The following is a 27,565-nucleotide window of genomic DNA, read 5'->3' on the forward strand; positions in this document are numbered from 1 at the left end:
CGCGCCACAGCATTTTGAACTGCATCTTGATCTTGAGTTGCGCAAAGGGCGTCCATGCCATCCTCCAGCGGAATGCATGCAGCAACCATCAGTTAATCATTTACAGATTAATGATTCATATTGTTTATTCACATGGCGTAAATTAATTCTAATGCTGTCGAGTGATACATTTAGCCGTTGGCTAATTTCATTCAAATAATATGCCGCCGCAGAATAAGATGCTATCGACTGGTTGGTTTAACGAAAATTGAGTTAGTGTTTTGAACATTTAACAATTGTACTAGAACTCCAAACATAAACTATATATGCTAACGCTGACATGTCATACCAGAAGAACTAAACTATGGAAACTACATTTTTGTGTAAAATGTAGCAATTACATAACAATTGTGAAATACCTTTTTTCCCCTATCCAATAAGCGCTGATATTACCAGGATGAGCTGACGTTTTCTTGGAAGGTGAAACGGGGAGAATTTTCGGAATAAAACTGTTGGAACCAGCGTCGGTAGTGATTGATTCCGCGATCTTCTGCCACAAGGATAGGTTTATTCATGAAAGTTTTGCTATTCCAGACAGCGACGTCACGTTCGAACTTTGGAAATGGATGAATGTAAGATTTGACGTGTTAGAAAATCAGTAAAACTTTTCACTTACCATGACAGCCTCGACCCATACAAAAAATTTTGCTACAGGTCCTACCATAGAGACAGGCATATAAAGTCGGTGAAGAACGCGTTGAATCATTGGTTCAATCGGTGTAACTGTCTCGAAAAGGAGACATCTGCCAAATGGGGTAATAAAAGACAAACAAACTAAACCGGGGCCCATTTGTTTGGCTTCCACATCAACCGAAAGGAATGGCAACCGGCCGAATAGGCGTAGCTCGTGTTGTAGGCTAGAAGTTGCTACATGTTTTTCTTCGGAATTGGGTTCCCATTTTAACTTCCAATGATGCTGAAGGAAAGGTACCCAGCCGTTGTCACTCTTCCCGCCTTGTGCTGCATTAAGGTCAGATCCGTATAATAGAGAAGGGCCATGCAGACAATCCAAATGGGCGACATCAGAGCCATTCTCAGGGATCTCTTGAATATGAGCGTTCACTTTGTATTCACTCCGTCCACCATAAATCCATTTTCTATTAACAATTTCTGGTATACGAGGGACTTTCCAGCTTGGGTTTTCTTGTTCAGCATGATACCAGACAAATATAAAACCGTTTGCTTCGTCGCAAGACCATGATCTAACTCGCGCAGATTTCGGTACTATATCATTACAGAAAAAGTTATATTTATATATATTAAGTTGAAAGTGTACAGTGTAAGAATAAATATAACTAAATAAATAATAATTAAGAAGATCACTGTACTTTTTCCCGACGTGTAGGGAATGGAGGTGCATTGGCCATCTTCCCCCCGAAATTGCCATCCATGAAAAGGACATTCAACACAGTCGCCTACAACCCGACTCCCTACACCTAAATGAGCACCAAGATGTGGGCAATAAGCATCCAAGACGTAAGCGACACCTTCAGCAGAGCGAAAAACCGCGAAATTTTCACCTATAAAAAAAAGGTCCAAACAGTTTTTTGTTTTTGCCTTTTTATCAATGGATTCATCGCCAAACATACCAAGGGCGTCAACTGATCGGACCTGAAGATTTTTTAAATCATCTGACTCACACAGGGCAAACCACCCATTAGGGTACACTGGTGGGATCTCTCCAATTTTTTTCCGTCGACGCATTTCATTTGCCAACTGACGTCGACTTTGTCCATAGTTATCTAATCGCAATTGTTCTTCGTAACCGACATCACATAAGTCCTAAGAAAAGAAATTTCAGTATCATGCAATTTTTGGTTTTTACTAAAGACATTTTACCCTGATTCGATTTAGTGGCTTAAAGAGGAAGTAACAGACAGCCACGCTAAGCACTATTGCAGCTGAAGAAACTAGAAGTCCCACTATTTCGGATTTGAAAACGAAAAAGAGATCCATGTCTCCAAGTAAGATTTTCTGAAGGTAAAACAACTGTAAAGTAAAGCCCAAATAATTTCAAACTGAAACTGTCGGCGAAACGAAGAGAAAGGTTTAAGCGTATAAAAAATCTTACCATCAGTGGTGTTCAAACATTTGCGAGGACTATTTCAATGTTGGCATAAAGTGACGGACGGCTGACACCCTAAAAAAATTATCTAGAATAACATAGTCAAGTAACAGGCAAGTCGTGCTTCTGTGTATAAAGTTTCTCAAGTTTATGTATTATAGTGGGTTGCTGAAACAACTCCGGAATACATGTTTCACTCATGCGGTATTTATACCAGTACATGATGGGAATTTCAAGGTAAACAGTGGAAAGGTTACAATCACTTTTTTTTTTGTCAGATGCTTGAGGGGATGTAGAAAGTGAAACTTTCTATAGCCAATCTTCGGGCTCGTTACACGTGCTCGCAGACACATGCAATTTATCATTCTGCTGAGCTTTGAAATCCAGATAAGCGTTATGATTTTGGATATCCTAGCACTGCAAACATATATAACGTATGTACAGGGTGTTCAAAACCTTAAAGGAATACGCTGGGAAAAATCCCATCAAGGCTCGGTAGCATTACGGCTACGATACCAACCATTTTCATGTAATGGTCGTTCCAACTTGACTGCCGATTTCCGTCCGAGTTAGACTAACGCCCGATAAATACAAAAACTGTTACGAAATATTTCTCCACCATACTACCGGAAATAAAAAAAATTCTGCCCAATCTTTAGATTTTGTAATGCATCATGAATAAACATTGCAATATGTAATTCTGCCAGAAGTAAAATAACAAGTATGTTTTTTTGTTTTATTTACACACTAAGTTCAGCTTGTACAATAAAAACTAAAAGCCAAATTATTGATATTTTTGCAAACTATTTCTACTCCTTCATCAAAGATTTTTCATCTTTATTTTTAATGCTGCTCACTTTTTGCAGCTCTTTCTTCCAGTCGACAATTTCTTTCATAATCTTTCATTCGAATTAAAGAGCTGCAAAATTAAGGAAGGTAAATACAAACTTAAAATTGAACAGCATGTGGACGTACTCCTCATAATTGGCAGTGAAGGTATTCATGCTTTTCACGATGGCACTTGTAAACCCATGGATATTTCTCGTTTCTACTTTCCAAAAACTTCACAAGAAAGTCAACATAGTAATCTCTCTTATCCAACGGGATTTGTTGCTATTGAAATGAAATCACAAGAAAATTAGACACAGATTTCACTTTCGTGTGAGCAGACAGCCATCTAGACTTTTAATCACGAAATATGCGAAATGGAGCGCTAATGGAGCGGTTCAGTAGGGTGAGGATCCACAAGCGACAAACACACAAGTTTCGCTGTTCTGGGTTTAGTGGCTCTGGCCTTTGGGGAATAGGAAACGGCCATTGTGCTAAAAGCCATCTGGTGTTCCGCTTTAGAATGCTTTTTTCGGCCATCGTAAAAACCGGAACCCAGAGTTGTTCTCCAATTTCAGCCCAATGGGTACATAAGAGTGCGTGCTCTTCTAGATATACTTCATGCTAAACGGTCAAATCGGAGAGCTCTTTAAAAAGCGAGCTCCATAACTACACGTTTTATGTCTCCTGTAATGGGTTTTATTTTACATGCAGTTTTGAAATTCGTTTTAAAAAAGGAAGAATCGTTTAAGAAATAAACAAAAACTAAACGTGGTTTGTTTAAAATATCGGCGGTGCTGCAAGTGTTTATATTCGACATTTTATTGGAAGTTTGATTTATTACTGGGGATTCTAATCAAACGTACAAATCAAAAGCATTTTTTTATTATTCATTTTTTTTTTTTGCATTTTGTTAAATTCGTTCCCAAAATGAATCACGTTTTCCCTTATTTGATAATACACTGCTATTTAGCCTCCTGTTGCACCGTTTCTAAAGCGAGTACAGGAAATACCTGTTAAAAGAGAAAAAGCTTATTTTAGCTATGCTTATCTTGGACCTACCACAATGTGCAATAATAACATTTACACGTGTCTTATAACTTTCTTTAGAAAGTTGGTCTATATGTATGTTTTTTCAACATGGGAATTAATTAGCATCGTGTATGGTCTACATCTTTTGATTCGATAATTATATCTAACTATTAAATTTAGGCTGTGAACTAGACGACCAGAACAAAACTTTGGGCCAAGAATTTCGATAAATTCGCTAACTGGTGGCCCTTCCTAGAAATGTGGATAAATATCATATTACAGGCGCTACAAAACTGTATTTAGATGGAATTAAAATTAAATATAGGGAAAAGGCACCAACTTTGAGTCCTGTTAATGAAGATCGCATCAATTTCTTAACTTACTTTACTTTCAAACTATGTTTGAGAGCAATTTGTTGTAACACGGTCGACACTTCCTTTTTTTCTATACTATGTATGCCTTCAATATTTTTTTTAACGAAGTGGAAAATTCAATTGACAGTATATGCGGTGCAATAGTCGAGTGGATGACAGTACACGTCATAAAGCTACACATTAAGATTCACTAAAGCAATAAATGCCGATATAGTAATGCACCCTATAGGTTCAAAGTTCTTGAATACTTCCAGGAAGATGATATATGCCATTATATGTCGTACATGAACCGGTAGAATATTACAAGAAGTAGATGAAGGCTTTGCCTAGGAAAGAATTTCACTTTTTGGTTTTGTTCACTGGAACAAATAATGCGCTGGGTTTGTTAACATCATCTTATGAAGTTTGTCTATAGTTGCTGGACCATCTAATGATAAGAAAAAGATATGTAAAAAAGAACCTAACCGATGTCGCAATGGCAATTCAAGCTTACCCATCTGATACCAATCTGAATTGCCAGCATCACTTCGAGCAGCATCCACAGCGTTGCGTAAAGCGAAAAGGACAGAGACTGACATACACAATGGGGGTTCACCAGTAGCTAAGAATAAGGTTATTAAACTATAATCTCCAAACGCTTTGAAAAACCAAGATCACTAATCTACGTACCTTTAGAGCGTAAAATGCCGAATGGGTGAGCTGCGTTTTTCATCATTGTGACGCGGAAATCTACCGGAACGTCAGCATTCAGCGGAGGTTTGTAATTCTAATCGTATAGTTAAAATAAGTGTAGTAAAGCATTAAATGAAATCGACATACAATACTGTTTAAACAGAAGTGAAACATAACCTGTATCGTATACATACCCAAGTCCCCCGACTTAACTTTTGCCCCGTTACTGGATCGTACTGAAATAAAGGAACTCGACGAATTACATCAACGTGAAAATTGGCATTGTAACCACATTCGCATGCAGAACGAAACAAATGCACAACATACCGTAATCTTCTCGCTTGTCCATAGGCCAACTCCCATCATAAATGCTCCCTCGATTTGTCCAATATCTATTAACGGACTTATGCTCTGTCCAGCATCTTCAAGTATATCTACTCTGCGAAGCTATTACAAATAAATTAGATTTCCAGGACTCATAAAAAAAAGGCAAGATCTATTGCTCTACAAACCAGTTTCTCCCCTGTCAAAACATCGATTTCCACTTCCGAGACGGTAGCGCCGTGGATGATGTATCCTTTCACCTTGTCATCAGATGTATAACTTGATCAAAATTAAGAAAGCATTAGGAATAAAAGGTAAACTAATAAAGTTTTAAAGAATAAAAAAAAAATACTAATGGCGAGCAGTTAGATCGACGTTTGAATTAAAACAGTTTTCCACAAGTGCGGTCCAGCTGGCATCTGGTAATTTCTCTTTTATAGGAAGCATCCGGTTCATTAGTTCTTGACACGCTTTCATGGCAGCCTATGCTAACCAAATTTCTTAATAATAATTGATGCATTTATTAGAAATTAAAACTTACATAGCAGTTCATCTCACTTGTTACACTGCCTCCGGTGACCGATCCATTAGTATTTGTCAATGTGTTTGTTGGTTTGATCGAAACCAACGAGAGGTCAATGCCAAGTTCTCTTGCCACAACTTGCGCAACCTATTATGATGTAATTGAATTGAGCATTATTTGAAATTATGTCTGTCTAGCATTTGTTACTTTAGTGTTAATGCCCTGGCCACATTCAATACCACCATGAGAAACGGACACAGATCCACCATCATGGTGAATAGCTACCAGAACGTTGTAACGAAAAGGAAAAGATTCGACGGGGTAAACCATGGGAAGCAGATTAATTCCACGTTTTTTCCATCGATTGTTCAAGTTGAATTCTTTTATCTGGATAAACAAGATTAATTTTGACCAAACAGACTTTGCACAAAATTATTGTCGATATACTTCGCCTAGACGTTTATCAAAATCCGACGAGCGGCGTAGCTCGTCAATGATCTTTCGCATGGAATTGGCCTCATCGTTTCCGCTAGTATTTAGGTTTTTCAGTCGGAATTCAAGGGGATCCTCTTTACGAGTCTTCGCCAAATGCTCGATCAAATTTTCAATAATTGCAATCCCCTGCGTAGTTCCTTGAAGGTACAAGTGTTATATGGCAAAAGACAAAACATTTTGGGGAAATCATTTAAACTGTACGAAATATTTAAAACGCAATAAGCATCTAACCAGGGGCTCGACAGTATGTGTTTGAAGGTGTATCTGTTTGCACCAACAATGGAGTAAATTTCCAAGATTTTGCGGCATAGCAATTTTTTGCAAACGACGCAGCAAAAAATGCAGTTCCTTCATTAAAATTTCCACCACAATCGCTGACTATCGTCAAATCTATAGCTTGTAGAAGCCCATTTTTATCAGTACCTGCCTTTTAAGACAAAAAATGGTGCATAATCGGGAATTTTTTTTAAGATTAGCTATTGGTGTCATTATTTTTTCCTACACACCTTATATTGACAATAGTACGGAAGACGTCCTCCGACGAGTGCCATGTTTGAATCCAAATCCAAGGAAATTCGAACGGGTTTAGACAGTTCGGAGGCCGCTATAGCGCAAGCCACAGCAACTAGCGTAGAGCGTGAAATTTTGCCACCATATGAACCACCCAAACGGCGAGTTTCAACGTTCACTCTAAAGATTTAAATAGCCAATTACTATCGCAACGTTATACTTGCGTCGCTACTTACTGCGCCTTATTAAGGCTCAGACAACGCGCCACAGCATTTTGAACTGCATCTTGATCTTGAGTTGCGCAAAAGACGTCCATGCCATCCTCCAACGGAACGCATGCGGCAACCAAAGTTTCCATATAAAAATGATATTGGGTGCCAATTTCAAACTCACCTTCGACAACGGTTTCAGACTGAGAGAAACCATCTGTTAACAAGTGAGAGCGCAATGAATAACCAATTTAACCAACGCAAATTGCAAGGCCAAAAAAATATACCTTCGAAGTTGCCAACATCAAAAACGTTGGGTGGACCAAAAGCAGCATGGATCGTTGTTCTTTCTGGATGTTTCATTGCATCTTTAATTTTCAAAACGGGCGTTTGACAGTCTTTATATGAAACTCGAACCAATTTAGCCGCTTTGGCTGCTTGGCTCTGCGTATGGGCTACGATGAGCCCAAGAGATTGGCCGGCGTACAACACCTTACCAGAACTAAATACCTATATGATACCAACAAGCAATTGAAAGCAGATGGTGGAACGACGAAAAGACTGTATTCTACCTCTTCGTTAGTTTGGCTGTCGAAGGCGCCTTGCGCAAAAACAAATAAATTGCCAGTCTTAATAGTTTTTGCATCAAGAAACGCAACAACTCCTTCACTTATCTAAACGAGAAATTTCTTATTACGTTTGTTGAAAGTTGAAAAAAATTAAAGTATAACGAATTACCAATGCCTCAGAAGCGTCTATCTTATCAATGGAACAATTAGCCATGGTGCTCAAAACAAAGGCTCCGTGGAGTTCATCAGCTCGCAAAGGCATATCATCAATGTATTTCGCCTCCCCTAGTACGTGAACGCAACAATTATTCAATGCTCGGATTTTTCTTCAGATAAGTGCACGGAAATTACCTGCACATTGTGCCCGCGCTTCTATTTTTATCGTTGGTTGATTAACGGGCCATTCTTTTGAATCGGTATCATAGTCCTGCTTCCCGACCATGATATCGCGTTCTAAGTTATGCGCGCCTGATCTCAAGAGCGAAGATGATTTTTCACCAATTACGGTCAATGCAAACTGCCAATCGATAAAAAAGCAATGAAAATTTACTTAAATGGTTGTGTTAGATTGAAATATACCTTGTAAAATAAACCCTGAGCAACACACTTCAGATAATCACCGTCCGGATTCAGTAAATGCTCCTCAGGACACAATTCTTGTTCCAACACGTTTAGCGCACCTTGAAAAATCTTTTCGTCATCCAGGCATTTATCGGTCAAAAAATTTTCCGTCTCGCTAGCGTGTATCTTGAATATATATTGAAGAATGTGCATTCATGCCATTCATTAAATAAAGGAAGCTTTGAGTGGTAAGTTTAAGACTACAGCTTACCAGAGAGGAGCGAATTCCGCCAAAGATAATCGTAGGTTTCCCAACAATGCGGATGGAATCTTGACGCAGAATCTTCGCGCAAAATCCGGCGTTTATGTAAGCATGAGCGTTGCATGAACGAGGCATAATTTTAAACGTTTTTATAATATGATCCGTCGACAATGGAGGAAGTTCAACACTAAGAATAAGTCGACCCTTCATATCCGTTTCAAGGAATTGTGGCAAATCAAATTGTAAAATCTCTCCATCGCTGCCCACTGAAAAAAATAAAAAGATACTAGCAATATGATAAACATGAAAGAATAGATAGCTGAAATAGCCTTACTGACGGTAACCTTCGCTCCAACAGTTTCAAGAACGACAAATAAGTCAGAAGGAAATTCACGATGAGCGTTTTTCAACATCAAGTTTCCTGCAATACTTCCTGCCTACAGTGAAAATAATGATCTCTAGTTTACGCTTGCAGCCTGAAATGATTAGAAAATGACAGTTTGCCTTACATTTCGCAGTGGAACGCTTCCAATTTTTCCTATATGTTCCGCAAGAAGTTGTCCATACCAGTAGTCGGTATTTGTAGATCCGACAGACGACAGAACCCCTTGAAGATCTGTCAGACTTACTCCCCCACCAACAGTGAGTGGAGTATCTTTTGAGATATGGTGCAAATCTCCGATATTGTTTATGTCGACGTACACGTCGTACGGTCCATCAGTTTTGTAAACACCTGATACAGAATGTTCAGTAATTTTTTAATTAGCGTTTGTAACATTATTTCCTACCAGTTCCTGTGTTTCCAGCAACAAGACGGTATTTAATGCGTTCTCCGAAAGATTTTAAAAGCTTTGTCAGTTGCTCTAGCGATTCCGGCCGGTACCAATTTCCCATTTTAAATACTCCAGTGTTTAGACCATTACTGGCTGCGCAATTTCCTGCACAAGCTGCACCGGTTTTTGGGCAAAGTTTATTGCCCAAGTCCTAAAAGATTTATAAGGTAAAGTTCAAGTAAATAAGATTTCATGAGGAATGAATAGATTAAATATAGTTTCTTATTTTTACTTCCAAATCAAGGCAACGTGATTTTAGTTCTGGAGGCGCATCCTTGGCGAAGGTCTTGAACGCATCCATAATGGGGCGGTAACCGGTGCAACGGCAGATATTTCCGTCCAAGGAAGATTCGATATCTTTCATCGTCAGATCAGCCCCATTCTTCTTTTTTAATAAGCTAAATACGGATGCAAAATACGTTTAGTTGGATCAAAAATATTTAAAGAGGCTAAAAGCGTAAAAATATTCAGGAAAATTTTTTACCTGTACATTGACATCACCATTCCTGGAGAACAATAACCGCATTGACTTCCATTCATGTCCGCCAACTGGGACTAAATTTTTAATTACAATTTAACATAAGATTCTTGTGAAAAAAAGAAAAAAGAAAATACTTGAACCGGATGATATCCGTCTTTCTTGTTTCCTATTCCCTCAACTGTAGTTATCTCACCACCATGACAGGACATCAATGGCAACAAGCACTATTTAAACACAAAACTTTATATAGAACATTTTTGCCATGCATCATACGGTTATTTCGTTTCAAACATACCGAATTAACAGCACGATGCTGAATGATTCCTGTTAATGGATCTCCCTTTGAAAGAGTCACTACGCACGCTCCACAACCTCCTTCCCTGCACGAGGTGACAAAGGATAAATTTGATCAAATTTTAGGTAAAATCATTTAGAATATAAGCTTTGTCACTCTAACCTGCACATCCATTTCGTCCCAGTTAACACTGCGTTTCTGCGAAGGAAATCGACTAATTTTGTATCGGCGTCTACATCCCGATTGACTACAGCCATACAGGAAATGAGGTTAGAACATTAAGTACAGAAGATAGGCAGTTGACATTCTAATCCTACAACCGTAACAAAAATGACTTAGCGATTATTTTTCAACTGTAATAACCCTTTTTTTCTAATCTATTTTCGTTTCTTTTGTTGCTGTAGCAATCCGTTATTGCACGTGGTAGACTTTCGAACGATGCTAGAATCATTGGCGTCGTCATGATTTTAAACATTTTCCGTAGTATCCCCAAGATTTGGTTTCTTATTAGCTTTGTTTTTGCTACTGCACTGCTTTCACCGTGCAAATATTATCTTACATTGCGGCATAACGCTATTCTTCTAAGCTGATGTCACACTAAAAGACCAGAAACAAGTCAAGCAAGTACCCAATGAATCCTGACTAGTCTGTTTTCTCAAGTGAGGGCTAGACGTTGGCCTCCAATTCTTCTAACAAACGGTCCATTGGAAAAAAAAGCCAATCATTCTTGTATGTGACAACGACTGACTTCCATTTTTGTTGAGGTAAAGTGGCGGAATTCTTTTGCTAGCCATGACGTCCACAAAAATGAAAGAAAAAGACACCAGAAACTGCCAGAAGCCAATTCATTTGATTTTCAGCAGCCTCTAGCGACTGTCAGGTAGAACTACACTATTAGTTATCGAAAATTATGATTTATTTTGTGCTAACGTGACTCGTTTGTGCGATTAACGTAGCTTTCCTGTGCACTCTCTAAAAAGCACCTGCAATTTCAGAACAAGAATGTGCATAGTGCCAGGACATTGCTCTCTATGAGCCATTTCTCAGCTTTCTGTCTGAAAATGGAAAGCCACCATGATGTGGCATATTTTTATTTCAACCTGAACATTTCTAAGATAAGTACTAACTCAGACAGGCACGAATAGTTTGTCTGAGTGACACTGTGAGATTATGTAACACTGATGAGCAAAACAACCAAACAAAAAACGTTCGACCTAGCAACAAAATAATGTAATGCATAAAAATGCATACCTGAATATTTTTTCCCGTTGATTCCGAAATCAATACTTGCTGGAGTATCGTTCATTATAGCTGTAAGATGATTTTCTCTCCTCAATTAAACTGGACTTTTAGGCACACAGAAAACTCAAGTCAAATGGGTACCACATGTAAGGCGGGACTGATAATAACAAAACAAAAACGTGAAGACGAGAGAAACGGCACAGCAACGCTCCAAGTGGTCAAAATCTGAAGAGGGCTCTGCCCATCTTTCACTCTGAGCGATGTTGATATCACACTCTACTGTTTCCTCTTTTCTTTGAAGAAAATTATTACACGTTCAAGATTTACAATTTATTAATTCACAAAGTAAGGGTTGAGCTGCGTTGGATAAGAGTTAAGAAAAAGCACAATCGATTGCATCAAGTTCAAGGCACTGAGGTCAGAAGACTCGCAATATTATTGTTTCGATATTTTTCCGAAGTGATAATAATAATAAAAAAAAATAATACTGGTTTAACAATAGTCCCAAATTCTTTCACACAAAATACACAAAGTGATTGGCAAACCTCACGCAAACGAGTAATCAGCATTCAGTCAAAAGATAAGAAAAACGAGTTTGGAAGGATGGAAAAAAACAAACACTTGAAAAGGGAGGACAAAAATCCATGGCACATTTGAATTTAAAATATCAGCTGTCGATGTTTTGTTGAAAACGAGAAGCGTTATGTATCAACCATGTGAACGGTGACAGGTACAATTAGCTGGTTAAGGCTAGGATCGGGCAAAACAGTCATGCCTAGCGTATCGTCTAGCTGCCGGATGGGGGGCGCCGAGTGCAAGTCCATAAGCTCTTTTTGCCGTTTCTCGTTATTCTCAGCCTCTAATTCGTCGGCCGATTCAAGCAGTGTTCCAGGTGATGTAATTCGTTGATTGGCAATTCGTCCCGTCGGGTACACAGGCCCAAGAGGAGACGAAGCCCGTGATGAGAAAGAGCCCGTTGATACGGAGCGGGCCGTAGGCCGATACCGATCCCGTCCTACAAGCAGGGGCTCGACGTATGATGCCGTATGCTCCGAATCTTCATGCATATCGTGCGTCATTGTTGAGTAGCCGTGATCTGAATCGCCACCGGCTGGGCGTCGATACCCTGTGTTTACGCGATAGGGGGAAACGATCGCAACATTATCCAACCCGATGCCGCCGGCCAGGCTGAACTCGTGCGTCACTACAGCCGTAGTCTCATCTACATCTGGTTCAATGTCATCATGCTCATCCATGTCGTTGTCCAGTTGAGTCATTCTCAATCCAGCTCCAGATCCTGAGCCGTACGCACCACTGCCACTACCTTGATGGCGCCTACGTGTTTGTTGACGGTAACAATAGACGGACAAGGCGACGAAGCAGAAGAAAGCCAAAACACCACCGGCCACTGGACCCACAGGTAACGACTTGAACGCGGAATCTATGTCTGCTGCTGACATGCCACCATTATTAGTATCCTCAGTATAAGGTGAAGATCCTCGAAGGACTCCACCATAGCATTTGAAGTGTTGTGTACAGAACGGAACCTGTTGTATAATTATTAATAAAAACTAGGTTATCTTAACGGTTGACAATTGAAATACCTGGAGGGAAGAATGTCCGTCTGTATCCCTAACGCACCATTCGCAGCCCACTACACCGAAACACTCTCTTTCCGAAAGGCGACCCTCGCAATCGAGTGCCAAGCAAGCCGGCAAGAGTTCAACGTCCCGTGACCGCTGGGAAGGAGGTGGTGGAGGTGAAGAAGACATTTCAGGTTGGGCTGGGCAAGTTGGCAAACCGTCAGCTTCGGACTGAACTGTATCCGACATGTTAATGCATGTGTCTAGCTCCAGTGGGCATTCGCACGGACACTCGCATTCGCTTTGTTCCATGCGGTGGCAGTTTAAACAGAGCCGGTCCACCTAACACATAAGAGACATTTAAGGTTTGTCTTGCAGATCGAAATCGCTGTGGCAAAGAAATTCTTACCGTTGAGCAAGGACAGAACGCCGTTGCTGATTCGCAAGTTTGATTTACAACACCAACGAACAAATTTGTTCCCTGGATAGCAACGATCTGGTAGCGAATGCAATGTTCGCCATGCACTAGGTTGGTTAAAACAGGAACTGGCATATCTGGGGAGCCGCTACTGTCAACCCATTGGTCGTTAAGCGTCAGATTTAATTGATAAAATCGTTGTACAGTACGATCCGGGTAACTGGAGCAAGCCTTCTTTAGTACGAAGCGGTCATGATTTAGTAAATCGGAGGCCACCAAAGGTTCATGATGTGTCAAATGTTGTTGTTCGATGTTGTTCTGGCTTCCTGGAGGTGATGGATCCAGCAAGTTGGGATGGACCAGTAAGTAACCACGTTCGTCCATTATGAAACAACGGATACTGGAGCCTCTTACTTGGCCAGCTCGGTCGGGACAAAAGGGCAATGTAGCCCAAAGCATCCGATGCATGTAGGCTAGTGTCAAATCCGCTCCCAAAACCGCAACAACGTCGTCCATGGGACTGTGATGCGTAGATGATTTTCCCTCGTAAACAGTGTGGCTGATTGAGATAACATAGCCCGAACCGGAAGGATCCAGTGACGGACCTGTTACAACAACTTTGCCAGGGAATTCAACGGCCTTTTGATACCAAGGACGACGTAATGGATCAAACGACGCAGGCCGGACCGTGGCCGGGTATTCGATCATGACACCACTGGTAGCAGTAGCTGCATAACGCCGGACGATAAACTGGCTTAGTATCGAATGGCTGAATTGTGACCTCCAGTACGGAACTAGCTGCGCTAAAGCACCAACATCCGAACGGACTGCCGAACGCAGTCCCGGGTTGGCTATCAGCTTAGTTTTGTCACTCAGGAATGCCATAAACGATTGGATAACCAAAGGTGATGGTTCTGCCCATGACTCAAATTGGAAAGACGACACATGTGCGGCAGGTGAAAGGAACAATGATCCTGCTGCCAAAGTAGAGTGCTGGCGGAAATAGCGGCATAAATCTACTTTGCTGGGGCTCGAGACCACATCTAATCGATGGTAAACCAGGTCAGGTAGCGACGTCGGTGGCAGCCGGCGTAAGGCTTGGACGTCTGATACAGCCTTATCACGCCGCGTTACGATGCAGGCGATGTATGGAGTTGAGCCGACTCGCTCCCAGGTGTACGTCAACGTTGTACTCTTGACTCCATCGTCCTCTTCTTTGTGATCTGTAGATGTAAACGATAACATCCCGTTACCCGAAGCGGAAGCGAGGATTCGCCTGCGAATGGCCGTAAATCCACTACGGTATTCCAAAAAGCCAATGTCTGTAGCAACTGTTTCTTCGGAGACAGTGTTCGGCCGGGAAAGTGTGGGGTGCATTAGTACGGTGCCTACAAATAAATTGGTTATTTACTATTTGGATGACAACTTAAAATTGCATTACCAATCGAATCGATCAGAAAAACGTAGCTGCGGCCACCAGGAACATTAAAGTATGTTAAGTCTTCAACTAGATCGGCTAAATGTACATCTAGGCCAACAGCTCCTACGAGCAGGTCCAAGTGAAAACACGGCTGTGTTAGACTAATAACCAATCCTGAAAGAAGAAGAATTTTGTTATGAATGATCTACTATCACATAAATTCTTTTAAGGTTTTACCTTTCCCTAATGGATCCCAATAAGGAGGAGAATATGTGACCGTAGTTTGTTGCATAGCTGAAGAATTTAAAAGAACTGCTTGGTAGTCCCCAACAGTGGACGAAAGCCAGCGGGTCGAATTGATGGCCAAGGCTTGTCCTCGCATAATAGGAAGCCTCTCGAGAGCCGCGAAAGACACGTTGTACCGCGAGTAGTTTTGCATGGCCACGTCTTGTAAAAATGCTTTTTCATACATGATCGGTTTTCCATCTAAAACAACGGGTTAATTATTCGGTTTTCATTTTCAGAGCAAAGAGTAACTGTTACCATCAATTAGTGCATAGGTATTGATCACCAATCGACCCTGGAGGCAGAGCTGACCGAGAGCTATTAGTTCTAAAACCTGTCGAGGCTCTGCTAACGAGGACAAAAGGCCGCGGCTGATATACATCAATAGCACTGGATTCGAACTGGCCGTCGGGCAATCACCCATTGAAGGAGGTAAATGGCCACACGTTTGATTTCCTGATGCACAACTGTTCGCTGATGCATGTGAATTGGCTTCTGCTTCATTCCCATTCACTAACATAGCTTGTCTGGCCATATCAAGAGCTTGCTGGAATCCCAGGCTATGATTTGCAGGTGCTTTGGCTTTGGTCAAGCTATCGATGAATCGGTTTAGTTTGAATTTAGTTTGGTGGCTTGCACGTGTCATTCCACGTGTAAAACAATCACCGACACCAGCATAGTGAAGTTCATCAGACAAGGCTATCAAGCCAATGTGGTCCTTATCTGATAAGCTTGAGATGATATACTTGCCAATAGCTTTTGCTATGGATAACTGATTAGGACTAAGGGCACTGCCGTGGTCGATGACGATAACAACAAACTTGGGTTCCGGATAGACTGAAGAAAGATATAAATTCCTTCGGCGGAAACGGTCTCCAGCCTTGTTGCAACCAGACTTGCTATCAACACGATGGGCTGGGTATTCGCTTAGCCCACCCTCTGCACTAAGAAAGTATTGCCACTTGATGGAAGGTGACATTTTCAAATTGTTGGAGAAAACTATAAACAGAATTCAGTAATCAATTAATTAGTAATACTTTAATGTAGCAAAATTAATACCATCAGTAAGATTATGTCCTGGAGCAAAACTGAGAGGTTTGTGATTTGGAACAGAAACATCACAGGATAGCTCTTCTGAAACTGGGGCCCCAAAATGGCTTTCATACCTGTTTAGCAATGATAAACACATTGCATTCACACACTAATGGATATGTAATTTAATTTGTTAACCTAAGTATAGAATCTGGAAGTTCACAGCAAGGAGCAGGGGTGCTTAAAGGCCTATGAAGATGATGCCAAAAGAGTTCTTCAATGGCACTTCTACTTAGATTCACTAAAGAGGTATAGTGAGATAGTTTTCTTTGAAGCCGATCACTGAGATCTTTGACTCTGGAGGCATCATCCTTCTCCGACACACCAAAAGGTAGGGAATCATAAATGGTTTGTAGGGCTGTAACACCAAGCTCTTCGTTGCTGACTGTTCTTAAGAAGGATGCAAGGATCTGAGACCCATCATCCAGATAGAAGCCCCTGATGGGTTCGATTTCTTCTTCTTCCGCCAAACCAACTCCCATCCATCTGTTTGGGTTTCTCAGCTCCTTCTTAACAGAGGTCCTATCACGATCTTCTGCATTGATATCTCCAGCAGTGGAAATATTTGAAGAATTATCGGCTAATAAAACATCCAACAGCAATAGAAGCGTTATCAGTAGATATTGCCGCAAGCGATATGCCTTTGACCAAGCCGCCATGATGTTTAGGTTTTGGCTTTGTTTGGGCGGCCGCCGTCCCTTTGATGTCGGAAATTTCTTTTCAGTTGCAGTTTGATGAAAAAAATCCAATCAATGACGAATGCAGCATTCTCACTTAAGTTTGAAAACACCATGTGCAAAAGATTTTTAAAGAGACTTGCAAGTTAAAAATTCAAGAAACACAAACCCAAAAGGAAAAAGCTACTATTGCTTTTCACAGATGACAATAGGCGTTGTCAAATTGTACTTGTATAAATATTTTTGCCAGTGGCTAAAGCCTTTTGATTTTGAACTTTAACATTTTATTATATTTTATTTAAATTTAAGGGTATAAATTTTTAGTATTTTAAATAAAAAATGATTAAAATTCAGCTACACGATCGTTCTCCGTTACGGTTTCGAAAAATAACATGGCTGCCTCCATTAGACGCACCTTGTCACCTTGTTTACGGTTTATTTTCAGAGGCTGGAAATTCAGGAATGTTACGGAATATCAATCCAATGTATATAATAGAGTTCCTAACGTGTATAATTTCAGGGAATTTTCAAAAAGTCCAGGTAATATTTTCTTTCTGTAATTTAAACATTTTTTTAAAGACTCGTATCAGTTACGTCATTTTTTGTTTTCAGTTTATAAGAGCGGGGAATACGAATGGCAGGATCCCAAGTCCGAAGACGAAGTGTAAGATTCATAACCATAAATTGATTTTATAATATTATTTCTAATTTGCCTACACCTCAAACCTACTAAGTAATGTTCTGTTTTTAATTTAAATCTCTACCTTTACCCTTCTAGTGTAAATATAACCTTCATAGACAGGGAAGGAAAAAGAAGACCAGTTAGGGGAAAAGTTGGAGACAATGTTCTTTACTTAGCACACCGTCATGGTATTGAATTAGAAGGTAACCCTATTCTTTGTAGGTTGTGCTGTATCAATTTTTTATGCAACATTTGTACACAAATTTTCAATGCTTTTGGAAATATAGGTGCTTGTGAGGCATCATTAGCCTGCTCAACGTGCCATGTCTATGTTCAAGAAGAGTATTATCACAAGTTGTCAGAGCCCAAGGAGGAAGAGGATGATATGCTGGACATGGCTCCGGGGCTAAAGCCCAATTCTCGCCTTGGTTGTCAGATTATCTTGTCACACGAGCTGGAAGGCATGGTTCTCAAACTTCCAAGTATCACACGTAATTTTTATGTTGATGGGCATGTTCCGCAGCCTCATTGATACAAAAGTTAGCTATGTACATTAGCGAATGGTGTTGTGTATTATTAGATGTATCTCGCCATATGACAAAAATAATGATCAAAACCATGTGAGGAGTGAAGGCACTTGTTTCATTATGTAATCGGTAAAGCACAATGAACTGCGGAGAAAGATGAGAAAGTTTGCTGCAGGAGAATGGCCAATCTTAGAAGAGGATGATGACATAGAGCAAATAAGGAGTTCAGCGAAGCAAGAAGAAAAGTCTAGAATTTATAATCTGCCAATTGATCGGAATGTGTAACACAAAAGAAAGAAAACAAATCATCGACTTCCTTTGAACATATAAAGGCATTATCCGCGCAGAACAAAACAAAAAGGAAAATCAGAAGAAATGCTTGCTTGATGTAATCTGCCAAAAGAAATGCGCAACAGGCTGACATTTTGCCCCAGCAGGTGAATTGAAGGGCACTATATGTCGTTAAATTGTCCGTTTAGTGCATTCCATTGTGAGCGAACTCTGAAAAATGCAAAGAAAAAACATTTATATATTTTGAAGACGATAGCGTGGAACTTTTAAAGTAAATGTACCAAAACGAACAAACGGAAACGCGCACATTAAAATTAAAGACCGAAAACAAATAATTTTGTTAACACTAGGGGAGGGAAATAAAGAAAGAAAAAAACCCATCAAACGCAATGTCGGGCGATTACGGCATAAAGGATTTTCAATATCATATCCAATATTTTCCCAGAGTTATCGGACTCTCTTGGAAAGCTGTTGTTCGCGTGCGTCTAGACGTAGCTCATGTGGCTCGGAAAATAAAATGGTACAGAAGTAGCTGATCAAATTGCAAAAATCTCCTAAACCGGTTTTAAGCAGTTTAAGAATCTTCGAAAGATATCATTTTTATTGTGCTGAAAAAGAGGATCATTAGTTATTCAATTCCTTTTACCGTCGTCTCAGGTGACTTCTGTAAACCACGGCAAAACACGAAAGTTGCTTCTATTTGTTACACGAAACAAAAATTCGACGTGTGTTAACAACGGGTCAAAAATTCGACGTGTGTTAACAACGGGTTTTCTAGTTTTTTTTTTTAATTAAATGTTGTTTTCTTTGCATGGTTAAGTTTACCAGTACAAAGATGTCAGCTTCTACAATATCCCCATTGTAAATGGATGCAAAAGTTTTCTCTCTGTTTGCCTTTTCCATCGTCACAAACTTGGACATGAAACCCTGGCTGGCGTACAGAAGCCAGCCCTTTTAAGGTATGCTTAGCGATGTATGTGCAAAGAGGGGGAAAGGGCCACCATGATTTTTTATAAAAATAATATAGGCGAGGCCATTCGGAGGAAAGTTAAAAAAAAAAAAAAAAAAAAAGAACACAAAAATAAAACGAGTTCATTACTACGAAACGACCCAAGCACGGCTCGATTTAAAAATTCCCTCGTTTTCAAACATCAGCAAGGTCAGACGCACGCTGCGTGCGTGATTCATCAACGCGTGGGCGCCAACAAGCTGTACGCATCCTTGTCTGTAGATCAAAGCCTATAAAAGAATATTCAGACGAAACAGACAGAGAAACAAAGAGCGCAGTTACGGAGGGAGCTTCAAAAGAGGAGGACAGCCGATTAGGTAAGGATCACGTCGGTCAACGCGATTCTCTCCACCAATGCAACTGGGTGGAAAAGAGGATTGAATCGGATCAATCTAGAATGACAGATGAACACAAGAAGTGGGCGATCGTCGATGACCTAAAGCGGAGTGCATCGTAGACATGTCCAAGATGATTAATGGTGGCCTCAGACAAAGCGTTTCCGTCTCGCCATGTATAAGCTAGATGGGCGTGAACGCGTGATAGATTCAGCAGAATGACAGACATTATTAGTCATCAAACGTATTGGGGAAGAAGAAGAAAAACGCTGTGTATACTGATACCCCAAAACACTAACTTGGATGTGTTTAGTCGCGCACAAATCCATTTGGGAATCATCTGGCCAAAGTTTGAAGCATCGGACGACAGATGCATGACATAACCCATTAAGGAAAACGTTGGGGAATTCGAAATCTCAATGCCGCATTATTTATGAGATCGACTGATGAATAAAGCGAAAGCTGATATCGCCCAGATTTCTAAAGCTCCGCAATACTTGACACAGAAATGTGTGGACCGTACTGGCAAGGGGGAGAAAAATCGATTAGAAAAAATAATAAAAATACCATCGGGACGGATTTGGCGTGTAGCTCCGTAAGGTGTCATGCCGGACTGCGAAGCTCCCTTGTTGCTGCCGTATTGCAGGCCGATGATCTTGTGGCTCTCGGCGAGCTGATCGGGAGAGAACATCCGCCGGTTTTCGTCCGCCACCTTGACGCCGATCGTCGGGCCCTCCCAGTTCTTCTTTTGTGCCTGTTTGATTATTTTTTCAAAAAGAATTATTATTATTTATTCGACAATAATAACAGTAACAATAAAGATATAGACGTCGATTGAGACCAGAAAGGTGTCTGAAATAGACATACCATTCCACCAAGGGCAAAGATGGTATCGACCACCTAAAAATGAAAAAAAAAAAGGCCAGACGAGAAAGTAAAATAAATTAAAGTAAATGGTTATTTCAAGTCAGACATATTCATTCATTTGAATTGGGTCTTACCATGTAAAGATTCTTGTGCTCGTACAGATCGTTGACTTGAAACAGGTCCTGCGACTTGAGCCCGTAATTCTCGCAGCCCTTGAGGAACAGTTCTACATTTTCCCTCTGTTAAATGGGAAAACAGAAATCAAAAATACAAAGTAAGGAAAACGTTCTAAATTGTCGGCAACACGCAATGCCCATCCTACAACATCCACATTGAAATTGAGTTATTAAAAAAACGGGCAGAAATCGACGCTTCCAAGTCATCATAAAACATGTAATACAGCGCCAGCTCTGGACGATAACGGGAATGACTGCATATTCATCACACACAGATGGAAATCAGTCGACTGGAAGTGTTTTTTTCATACAACTGGGGCAGACATACCACACGCATAACTCCATGCAAGGAAAGAAGAAAAAAAAAAATGAGAGAGGGGGCAGACTAGAACGCAGTCCAAACATGGTTACATATCGAGGCATGTCCACTCGACAAAAAGTCCCGGACTCTCCGAAACAAAAAAAAAAATGAAATAATAATCGGACGATGGTCGGGAAAACTTGAAAGAAAAATCCTATAATTTATGCAATATGAACATTTCATATTCCCCGCAATTTTCTTACAACAACCTCTATGAAAAAGTATTTTCAGAGACTCGAGAGGGATTTTCTGTTTTGTTTAACGACAGCCTTATTTGGTGGAATAGCCTAGCACCATACTGATATGGTCGAATGGCCGTTGACCTAGTCTCGTTTGTTTGAATGGTTACGTAAATATCTTCAATAGACTGTCGTCTGTAGACCGAGTTTGTTCTATGTAGTCGCTTTCGCCAGTCATCGAGTCCTTGACGCAAAACTTTTCCTGCCTTAAAAGGACTTTGGGGATTGGTTGTTCAAGACGGTGTCAACGTTACGTTCGTTTTGTTTTCGCGAGCTGGTTTCCCAGTCGGTCTTCAGCCGACCAATTTCGGTCGTGAAAAAAATCTGTTTTTTTTTTTTTTTAAGTAAATCTACATGCATTCGACTGCCAAAAGTCTAAACAACATTTTTATAGGGTCGATGGTACGAAATCGATTTTTTGTTTTTTGTTTTTTGACGTCAAAGTTTTTTTTTTTTTCGCTGGAAGCTGACCTCAATCTTTACCAACCGAATTCTCCTTTCCCTTGGCTGAGCCTTTTCAACCTTTTCTTTCGTCCTCTATTGGTTAAAGGCCTTCGACTTTCACGTTCTATGCGCTTCTAAATAAACGGAGAATAAGAAAAGGAGGGAGAAGAACTGGAACGAATGGCGTGATTCACTCCCGTGAAAAGAGAGAGGACCAACCAGGACGGAGGTCAAGAGGTTGGCAACAATAAAAAAATGGCGTCTAGTCGAAGAAGAAAAAATTGCTAATCAAACATAACAATATTTTTCTTTTTCTTCTTCTTAACCCCTCAAGTTATTTGCTTCTTGTTTATTTCCCTCTTTAGCCGCAAGTGAAAAAAAAAATAGCAGAATTACGACACGACCTTCCAAAATGGAGCAGCAGCCAAGTTTAAAAAAAAATTGGAATAAACAACCTTGAGAGAAGAGATAGAGGACAGAGAATTAATTGTTTCTTTCATCCCAGTTCGATCTGCTCAATAAGGCAAGGCATTCGCCTTTTTTTTTTTTTCCAGCATGAATATTCATCAACTATTTGACGGGCGGATTGGAACGAGATGACTATCCACTTGTTCTGATTATTTTCCCTTTTTTTTTTCTTCTAGTAAGAATTCAAAAAACACACACACATCTGTTATTGGAAATTCTGGAGGGGCGTTACTTAAACATCACACGTGTCAACCTCACAGCTGCCTCAACTGGGGCTCCTCCAAAAAAAAAAAAAAAACCTGGGCCAACCTGTAGCTGCAAGAAAATGACTCACCAGGTCCAGCTAAAATACTTTTGCCCAGCAAAAAAACATTTTTTTTCTTTTTATTCCTCCACATGTTTTCCTTTGGCAACGGTCGAACTGTTGGGGGTCCCTCCCATTCACGCATTGCAGACAGAGACAGACCTACAAGGTAGTTTTCAAAAAAACTAAAGGTGGCTCCGACCATGTAAGGATTTCGACCTTTTTCGTTATTGTTTAGCAGTCTGAACGAAACTGAGAACCTTTTTTTTCCCGATGGTCGAGTCACGACGCCCTCCCGCCCCTATTGCCTCCCTTCGTATTCCATCTCTCCTTACATATGCGTGTCCTTTTTATTATGCGACTTCTTTCGCTCAGTTGTGCGAAGAAGCAAAAAGGCGACAAAAGTCCTGTCAAAATCAAATGACGCATCGGTTGGTCTAATGGCATTGAACCATCAGTTCGATAGATTTGTCCATTTACGGAATGGAAACAAAAAAAAAAAATCAAGTATTCAATGCAAAAATGTAAAACTATTTCCGATTGAAACAAGCGGGAAACAGGAAGCTACGTTGTCACGGTTGTTTGACCGTGTTGCATTGGTTATAAACCTTTCGTCGACAATCCATCACACATGAGTAGAACAAAACTGGCTATCTTTCCATTCACGCACTTAAATATGTGGACGGGAATTGCAATGCCCAACAGGCGAACGACCCACTCGATTAAGCGAGGAGACAGTCCATTTCAAAACACAACCAAATACGGCATTTGTAAAAACAAAACAAAAAAGGAAAGAAAGAAAATGAAGTAATGTCATACCTGCTTGAAAGGTGCTTTCATCGTGTTGATCTTCTTAACCGCCCCAGGTTCCAATGAGTTAATCAATCTGAAAGTTGCGTGAAAAAAAGAAATTAGACATTAAACTTAATGCCATTAATTTCTTTTTCATTTCGCCAAACTTGTAATCCACCACAAACCGCTTTGAATTTCTCTTTTAAAAACAAAAAAAAATTTCAAACTAAATAAACAAACACAAAAAAGTTCGTTGTTCACTCGTTTGGCTATCGCCCTCTAATACCACATCCGCCGATAGTGGGCCAGAAACCTAAAAACTAAAATCTTCGATTCTCGTTAAAAATCCAAAAAGACTAAAAGGGAGAAGCGAGAAAATGGACGAGAAAAATAACTGGTCATGCTTTGAACGTATTTCCACCAAATTGGTAAGGGCAGGACGAGGGCGTTTCTCTTTGTACATATTTATAGGATAGCATCAATGTAATCAAGCTGTAGCGCAGCAAACAAATGCCAAGACATTTGAAACGTGCTATTCAATCTGATATTTCCGTCCAGTTGAATCAATTCATCGCCCAACTAAATTCTTCGTCAAAAAAAAAACAAAACGGGATAATAATAACACGCTGGGTCACTGTCGTTTTCACCTGCGGCAATCAACAACTAAATTTAGCTCCCCTCCAAACATAAAGAAAAGACACACTCGTATTAAAACAGTTTTGGTGGAACCAATTACCTTTCCACAACTGAAATGAAATTTCAAAAAAATAAAAAGGTGTTCCTCTCATTTTTTTTTTTTTTATTATCATCTCCTTTTTCTTTGTTTTCCCGAATGGAGAAACGACCGAATGATGAACGAGCATTGTAGCAGGTAGCTGACAGACGGAGTCTCTCCCGCGATCTGTGTTCCGCGTGCCCACAAAAGGGCCGCGTGAATAAGCGTCACCCGTGCAGCTGTTGAACAAAAAAAAAAAATCCTGTAGACCGCAGTGGTCGCCCCACCTCCCCTCTCCCGCACGAAACACACCTCAGTCGTAATATCACTCCCAATGTGTTTTTGTGTGTGTCTGCGTTGTGTTATTATTATTTTTTATGCGTCAAAGAAAAAAACTTTTAACTAACAATGGCAGCTGCATGTACGTTTTTTTTTTTTTCCTAGATATACATAGAGAAAAAAAGAGTCTGTGTGTGTCTATTTAAATAGAAAACGTGGACCTCTCTCTTTCGTCTATTCCAAACGAAAGTTAAGTAAAGCTTTCTCTTTTTTAGTGAACGTTTTTCTTTTCCGTCTCTCTCATTTCTCCTTTGAACACATCCTTTTTTTTTCTTTTTCGATCGCTCGGATAAGCGCATTTTTTTTTTAAGGATAGAGAGAAAGAGAGATAGGAAATGAGGTTGCATCTCTCCCGCAGGAGAAATTCTAGGTTAAAAAGAAATACATAAATAAAAAAAAAGAAAAAAAAAATTACAAATCTGATCTCCCTCTTTTTGCTATCTTGTTTGACTCTTTACTGTACTCGCCTTGTATGGAATGCAAAGGAGTTCAATTCTGCTCAATCAACGGGATCCGATCTTTAGAGCAAAGCTCAACCGCAATCCTATTCCAACTTTTTAATACTACGGTAAAAGACCAGCTCCCATTCTCTGCTATTTCCAATAGTAGATCGCATAACGGCTTATCTTAGTTTGGAATATAAAGATCCCATCTTTCCCTTTTTCAAAAGCAATTGAAAAACAAAAAAACTACAAAACATTTCAACCCATTAAGAAAAAAGAAAAAATGAAACAAATAAGGGCAGGTATAGGAGTGAGTTATTGGGCGGAACGAGTAGTTGGCAGTGATGAGTTCTAACCACTCGGAGAAATCATCATTAGTCAGGTAATGCGCCTACTGGCAGGCCCAGCTGCATGGCCATCAACATCACTAGAAAATGAGACACGGTCCGTGTTTGGCGGCCTGTCTGTCAGTTATTTATTTCCCCCCATTTTTTTCCCCAAAAACTTGTTGCTGCAAAACTGCTCATTTACCACCGCCCGTTGGCTTAAACACGTGTCGACTTGAGTTGTCATTCAAAAAAAAAAAAAAAAAAGAAAAGTACGCAGGTTTCAGTCACGCTGGGTTGGCGAACGGAAAGAGAAAGATGAGTTGCCTGTTGGTTGAGAAGGCTCTTTTTGCACGGTCATACGACACCTACGATGGATCGATGGATTTCTTCATTCATGGTCGACCGCATTCGGCGCACTTTTTTGCCCGTCGAAGCATACCACTATCCCCCCCCCCCCCCCCAAAAAAAAAAAAAGATTGAGACGAAAAAAGAAAATTCAGAACTTACTCGCAAAGGGTAATTCCGTCTTTCAGGACGTGGGCAAAGTCCAGCTGATCCCGCAGACCTTCGGCCGGCTGAGGGTATGGCAGTTGACGGTCCAGCACCGCCTCAACCCAATCCAGAGCCTCCCGGGCACGCTCCAAGCTAAACTTGGCCTGGCTCTGCAAAAATATACACAACACAATCATTAGGAAATGTGTAAGCAGAAGAAAAAGTTAGTAGAGGAAAAAAAAATATATATAATGTCGATAAAAGAATAGCAGCGACAAATTCATGGGGCGACGCACAAAGGGAAAGCTTTCGAAGGCGGCCGATGCCCCTTTCTACTTTTGTTAAGACATTGATTGACGGGCTGTCGGCCCGACGACGCCACAAATTTCGAATTTGAGGTAGTTTGCGGTCTGCTTGGTGTTCTCTCCTACTATAATCAATAGCTGAGTTTTAGAGCAATAGTCATTCATGGGTTAGGGAGAGCAATCCATTGGGCTCACTAGATAACTTTGTTTCTACCCAAACAGTCCGCCACGTTTAAGAAAGTAACTAGCTATCGAAATGTATCTAATCTTCCTGTCAAGATCTCTCATTCCCCTTCCAGCTTTGTTTTTCTTCGTTGGTTTGTCAAAAAGAAAAAAAAAATGACTAAGAAGGACTAGCTCATTCATTAAACTAAATCGGATGCGGGTTGATGTGACTCCCTTTGTGGGTGGTTTGAGTTGCATTTTTTTTTTTAAAGAAGAAAAGGGACTTCTTTTTTAGAACGAAACCAGGAATTTGTTTACAACCCTTCGGGGCTTGCCCATTAAAGGAGGTGTACTTTCCTAGATTCTTTATTTTTTTTTCCTTCTGAAAGAAGACGACGGAATGGAACGTGATTTACGTGCCTAAGAAGAGAGGGTGTCATTTTTCCCTTTGAAATTCAAAAGCACTAAATGTGTATATACCTGCTGCGCAGCACGCCCCAGTCACTTTTACAGGGAAAAAACACACACACACCACAATCCATTTAGATGTTTTTCCAAGCTACTGCTCACGTTAGTCGCTCTGTAAACCCCCGTTCCTCTGTACCCTATACCAGGTCTTCACCTGAAACGTTGGGAAATCCAATACGACAATTTAAAAAGAAAAAAAAAAAGGACCCTGCACATGTTCAGGTAGGCATTATCTTTCAACAATCAATGGACCATATGTGGCTTGAGTTGTATCCCCAAAGAAAACGACGTACGCAACGTCCGGTTTGGTACAAACTTCCGTGATATTGACGTCAAACTACAACTCATGCCGCCTGTTGCTCTCGCCGACCCCAATGCAATCGAGAATTTTCGAGAAGTCGTGTCAATATTTGAATGAAAATATACTGAACAATACCTTCATCTGACACTCGCGACTTAGTCCGTAAGCTGGTCCGTGATAAGCCATTGTTTCACGTTGGGTGGATGAATGAGGCTAGAAGCAGATGATAATGTGTCACTTTTTGTTGGCTCTGAACGAAGCCAAATAAAACGATGTCGACGATCGACAAAGAAATGAAACTGCAATACAAAAACAGGAAAAACAAAAGATCAGATTTTACCACTGTAACAAATCGTGCACCCAAGTTTTAATAGAACAAAAAAAAAATTCTCGACGTTAAAATAAAAAAAAAGGAAGTCTAAAAAACAAAAGAAGGGAGAAATATGTATGACAAAACGCCCGCAGCGGAGAGATTTCAAGCGGGAGGTGGTGTGGGTCAAGTGTTACCTAGAGCTCGTCTGGTAGTCGACTGAAGGGATTCAGAGGCGGGTAAAGGAGAGTCAGGACACAGGTTTGTGTATGCGTATCAATATTTCCTACGGCGGCGTCGACGGGCTCTCTTTTTTTTCAGATTTTTCAATCTCTCTTTCTTTCTTTCCGTTCACACACAGAATTCTTCTTGCTTCGTCGTTTTCTCTTTTGCTTCTTCGCCTTTTTACGTTGC

General features: G+C 40.4%; 5 protein-coding genes and 1 long non-coding RNA gene across 8 annotated transcripts; 1 reads left to right on the forward strand and 5 right to left on the reverse strand.

Moving 5' to 3' along the window:
- Positions 1-107: 107 nt before the first annotated feature.
- LOC130697435 (cholesterol 7-desaturase nvd-like) lies at positions 108-2,298 on the reverse strand. 2 transcript variants are annotated; one of them, XM_057520341.2, is made up of 6 exons: positions 2,111-2,298; positions 1,879-2,013; positions 1,629-1,821; positions 1,368-1,559; positions 656-1,263; positions 108-593 (listed from the first exon to the last, which is right to left on the reverse strand). In XM_057520341.2, exons 1-6 carry the CDS (start codon positions 2,111-2,113, stop codon positions 429-431), a joined length of 1,296 nt encoding a protein of 431 aa, XP_057376324.1. In that variant the 5' UTR covers positions 2,114-2,298; the 3' UTR covers positions 108-428. The 2 variants fall into 2 exon arrangements, with proteins under 2 accessions (XP_057376324.1, XP_057376323.1); XM_057520340.2 differs by having other exon boundaries at positions 1,879-2,028; positions 2,111-2,296.
- Positions 2,299-4,078: 1,780 nt separating this feature from the next.
- LOC130697441 (uncharacterized) lies at positions 4,079-4,387 on the reverse strand. Its single transcript, XR_009002840.2, has 2 exons — positions 4,305-4,387; positions 4,079-4,216 (listed from the first exon to the last, which is right to left on the reverse strand). It is a non-coding gene; the product is annotated as an uncharacterized LOC130697441 (long non-coding RNA).
- A 205-nt stretch (positions 4,388-4,592) lies between these two features.
- LOC130697431 (uncharacterized) lies at positions 4,593-19,960 on the reverse strand. 2 transcript variants are annotated; one of them, XM_057520330.2, is made up of 28 exons: positions 11,324-11,483; positions 10,235-10,319; positions 10,073-10,157; positions 9,912-10,001; positions 9,781-9,851; positions 9,529-9,694; positions 9,252-9,447; positions 8,973-9,196; positions 8,798-8,900; positions 8,473-8,729; positions 8,220-8,387; positions 7,992-8,157; positions 7,810-7,925; positions 7,644-7,745; positions 7,359-7,581; positions 7,099-7,288; positions 6,859-7,042; positions 6,584-6,779; positions 6,305-6,489; positions 6,065-6,244; positions 5,876-6,004; positions 5,687-5,817; positions 5,523-5,613; positions 5,338-5,457; positions 5,205-5,246; positions 5,008-5,104; positions 4,832-4,939; positions 4,593-4,765 (listed from the first exon to the last, which is right to left on the reverse strand). In XM_057520330.2, exons 1-28 carry the CDS (start codon positions 11,376-11,378, stop codon positions 4,695-4,697), a joined length of 3,831 nt encoding a protein of 1,276 aa, XP_057376313.1. In that variant the 5' UTR covers positions 11,379-11,483; the 3' UTR covers positions 4,593-4,694. The 2 variants fall into 2 exon arrangements, with proteins under 2 accessions (XP_057376313.1, XP_057376314.1); XM_057520331.2 differs by lacking the exons at positions 10,235-10,319; positions 11,324-11,483 and adding an exon at positions 19,957-19,960 and having other exon boundaries at positions 10,073-10,163.
- On the reverse strand, positions 12,016-16,998 carry LOC130697430 (VWFA and cache domain-containing protein 1-like). The gene is made up of 8 exons (XM_057520329.2): positions 16,251-16,998; positions 16,080-16,186; positions 15,279-16,019; positions 14,973-15,221; positions 14,757-14,909; positions 13,307-14,703; positions 12,919-13,239; positions 12,016-12,861 (listed from the first exon to the last, which is right to left on the reverse strand). The coding sequence occupies exons 1-8, from the start codon at positions 16,769-16,771 to the stop codon at positions 12,016-12,018; spliced, it is 4,335 nt and encodes a 1,444-aa protein (XP_057376312.1). The 5' UTR covers positions 16,772-16,998.
- LOC130697437 (adrenodoxin-like protein 1, mitochondrial) lies at positions 17,151-18,027 on the forward strand. The gene is made up of 4 exons (XM_057520343.2): positions 17,151-17,329; positions 17,402-17,453; positions 17,568-17,674; positions 17,759-18,027. The coding sequence occupies exons 1-4, from the start codon at positions 17,182-17,184 to the stop codon at positions 18,001-18,003; spliced, it is 552 nt and encodes a 183-aa protein (XP_057376326.1). The 5' UTR covers positions 17,151-17,181; the 3' UTR covers positions 18,004-18,027.
- Positions 18,258-27,488, reverse strand: LOC130697436 (calponin-1-like). Its single transcript, XM_057520342.2, has 8 exons — positions 27,349-27,488; positions 26,977-27,140; positions 25,618-25,772; positions 23,312-23,378; positions 20,635-20,739; positions 20,501-20,533; positions 20,201-20,387; positions 18,258-18,499 (listed from the first exon to the last, which is right to left on the reverse strand). The coding sequence occupies exons 2-8, from the start codon at positions 27,025-27,027 to the stop codon at positions 18,474-18,476; spliced, it is 624 nt and encodes a 207-aa protein (XP_057376325.1). The 5' UTR covers positions 27,028-27,140; positions 27,349-27,488; the 3' UTR covers positions 18,258-18,473.
- Between the last annotated feature and the right edge of the window lie 77 nt (positions 27,489-27,565).

Source organism: Daphnia carinata, chromosome 3 (genome assembly GCF_022539665.2).
Source record: "Daphnia carinata strain CSIRO-1 chromosome 3, CSIRO_AGI_Dcar_HiC_V3, whole genome shotgun sequence".
Lineage (NCBI taxonomy): Eukaryota > Metazoa > Arthropoda > Branchiopoda > Diplostraca > Daphniidae > Daphnia > Daphnia carinata.

What these genes read in the sequence shown, in the direction of transcription:
- LOC130697435 (XM_057520340.2), bottom strand. An exon ending in CCGATCAGTTGACGCCCTTG is followed by an intron (nt 1,560 to 1,628) that starts GTATGTTTGGCG and finishes TTTTTTTTATAG; the next exon opens with GTGAAAATTTCGCGGTTTTT. An exon ending in TCCCTACACGTCGGGAAAAA is followed by an intron (nt 1,264 to 1,367) that starts GTACAGTGATCT and finishes GTAATGATATAG; the next exon opens with TACCGAAATCTGCGCGAGTT.
- LOC130697431 (XM_057520330.2), bottom strand. Translation starts at nt 11,378, where the DNA reads ATGAACGATACTCCAGCAAGTATTGATTTCGGAATCAACGGGAAAAAA. An exon ending in GAAGCGTTCCACTGCGAAAT is followed by an intron (nt 8,901 to 8,972) that starts GTAAGGCAAACT and finishes TTTTCACTGTAG; the next exon opens with GCAGGAAGTATTGCAGGAAA. An exon ending in CGGCATTTTACGCTCTAAAG is followed by an intron (nt 4,940 to 5,007) that starts GTACGTAGATTA and finishes CCTTATTCTTAG; the next exon opens with CTACTGGTGAACCCCCATTG.
- LOC130697430 (XM_057520329.2), bottom strand. Translation starts at nt 16,771, where the DNA reads ATGGCGGCTTGGTCAAAGGCATATCGCTTGCGGCAATATCTACTGATA. An exon ending in CTTCCAGATTCTATACTTAG is followed by an intron (nt 16,187 to 16,250) that starts GTTAACAAATTA and finishes ATTGCTAAACAG; the next exon opens with GTATGAAAGCCATTTTGGGG. An exon ending in TTGGGATCCATTAGGGAAAG is followed by an intron (nt 14,910 to 14,972) that starts GTAAAACCTTAA and finishes TTCTTCTTTCAG; the next exon opens with GATTGGTTATTAGTCTAACA.
- LOC130697437 (XM_057520343.2), top strand. Translation starts at nt 17,182, where the DNA reads ATGGCTGCCTCCATTAGACGCACCTTGTCACCTTGTTTACGGTTTATT. An exon ending in CCCAAGTCCGAAGACGAAGT is followed by an intron (nt 17,454 to 17,567) that starts GTAAGATTCATA and finishes TTACCCTTCTAG; the next exon opens with TGTAAATATAACCTTCATAG. An exon ending in TCATGGTATTGAATTAGAAG is followed by an intron (nt 17,675 to 17,758) that starts GTAACCCTATTC and finishes TTGGAAATATAG; the next exon opens with GTGCTTGTGAGGCATCATTA.
- LOC130697436 (XM_057520342.2), bottom strand. Translation starts at nt 27,027, where the DNA reads ATGGCTTATCACGGACCAGCTTACGGACTAAGTCGCGAGTGTCAGATG. An exon ending in TGAAAGCACCTTTCAAGCAG is followed by an intron (nt 20,740 to 23,311) that starts GTATGACATTAC and finishes CCCATTTAACAG; the next exon opens with AGGGAAAATGTAGAACTGTT. An exon ending in AGCACAAGAATCTTTACATG is followed by an intron (nt 20,534 to 20,634) that starts GTAAGACCCAAT and finishes TTTCATTTTTAG; the next exon opens with GTGGTCGATACCATCTTTGC.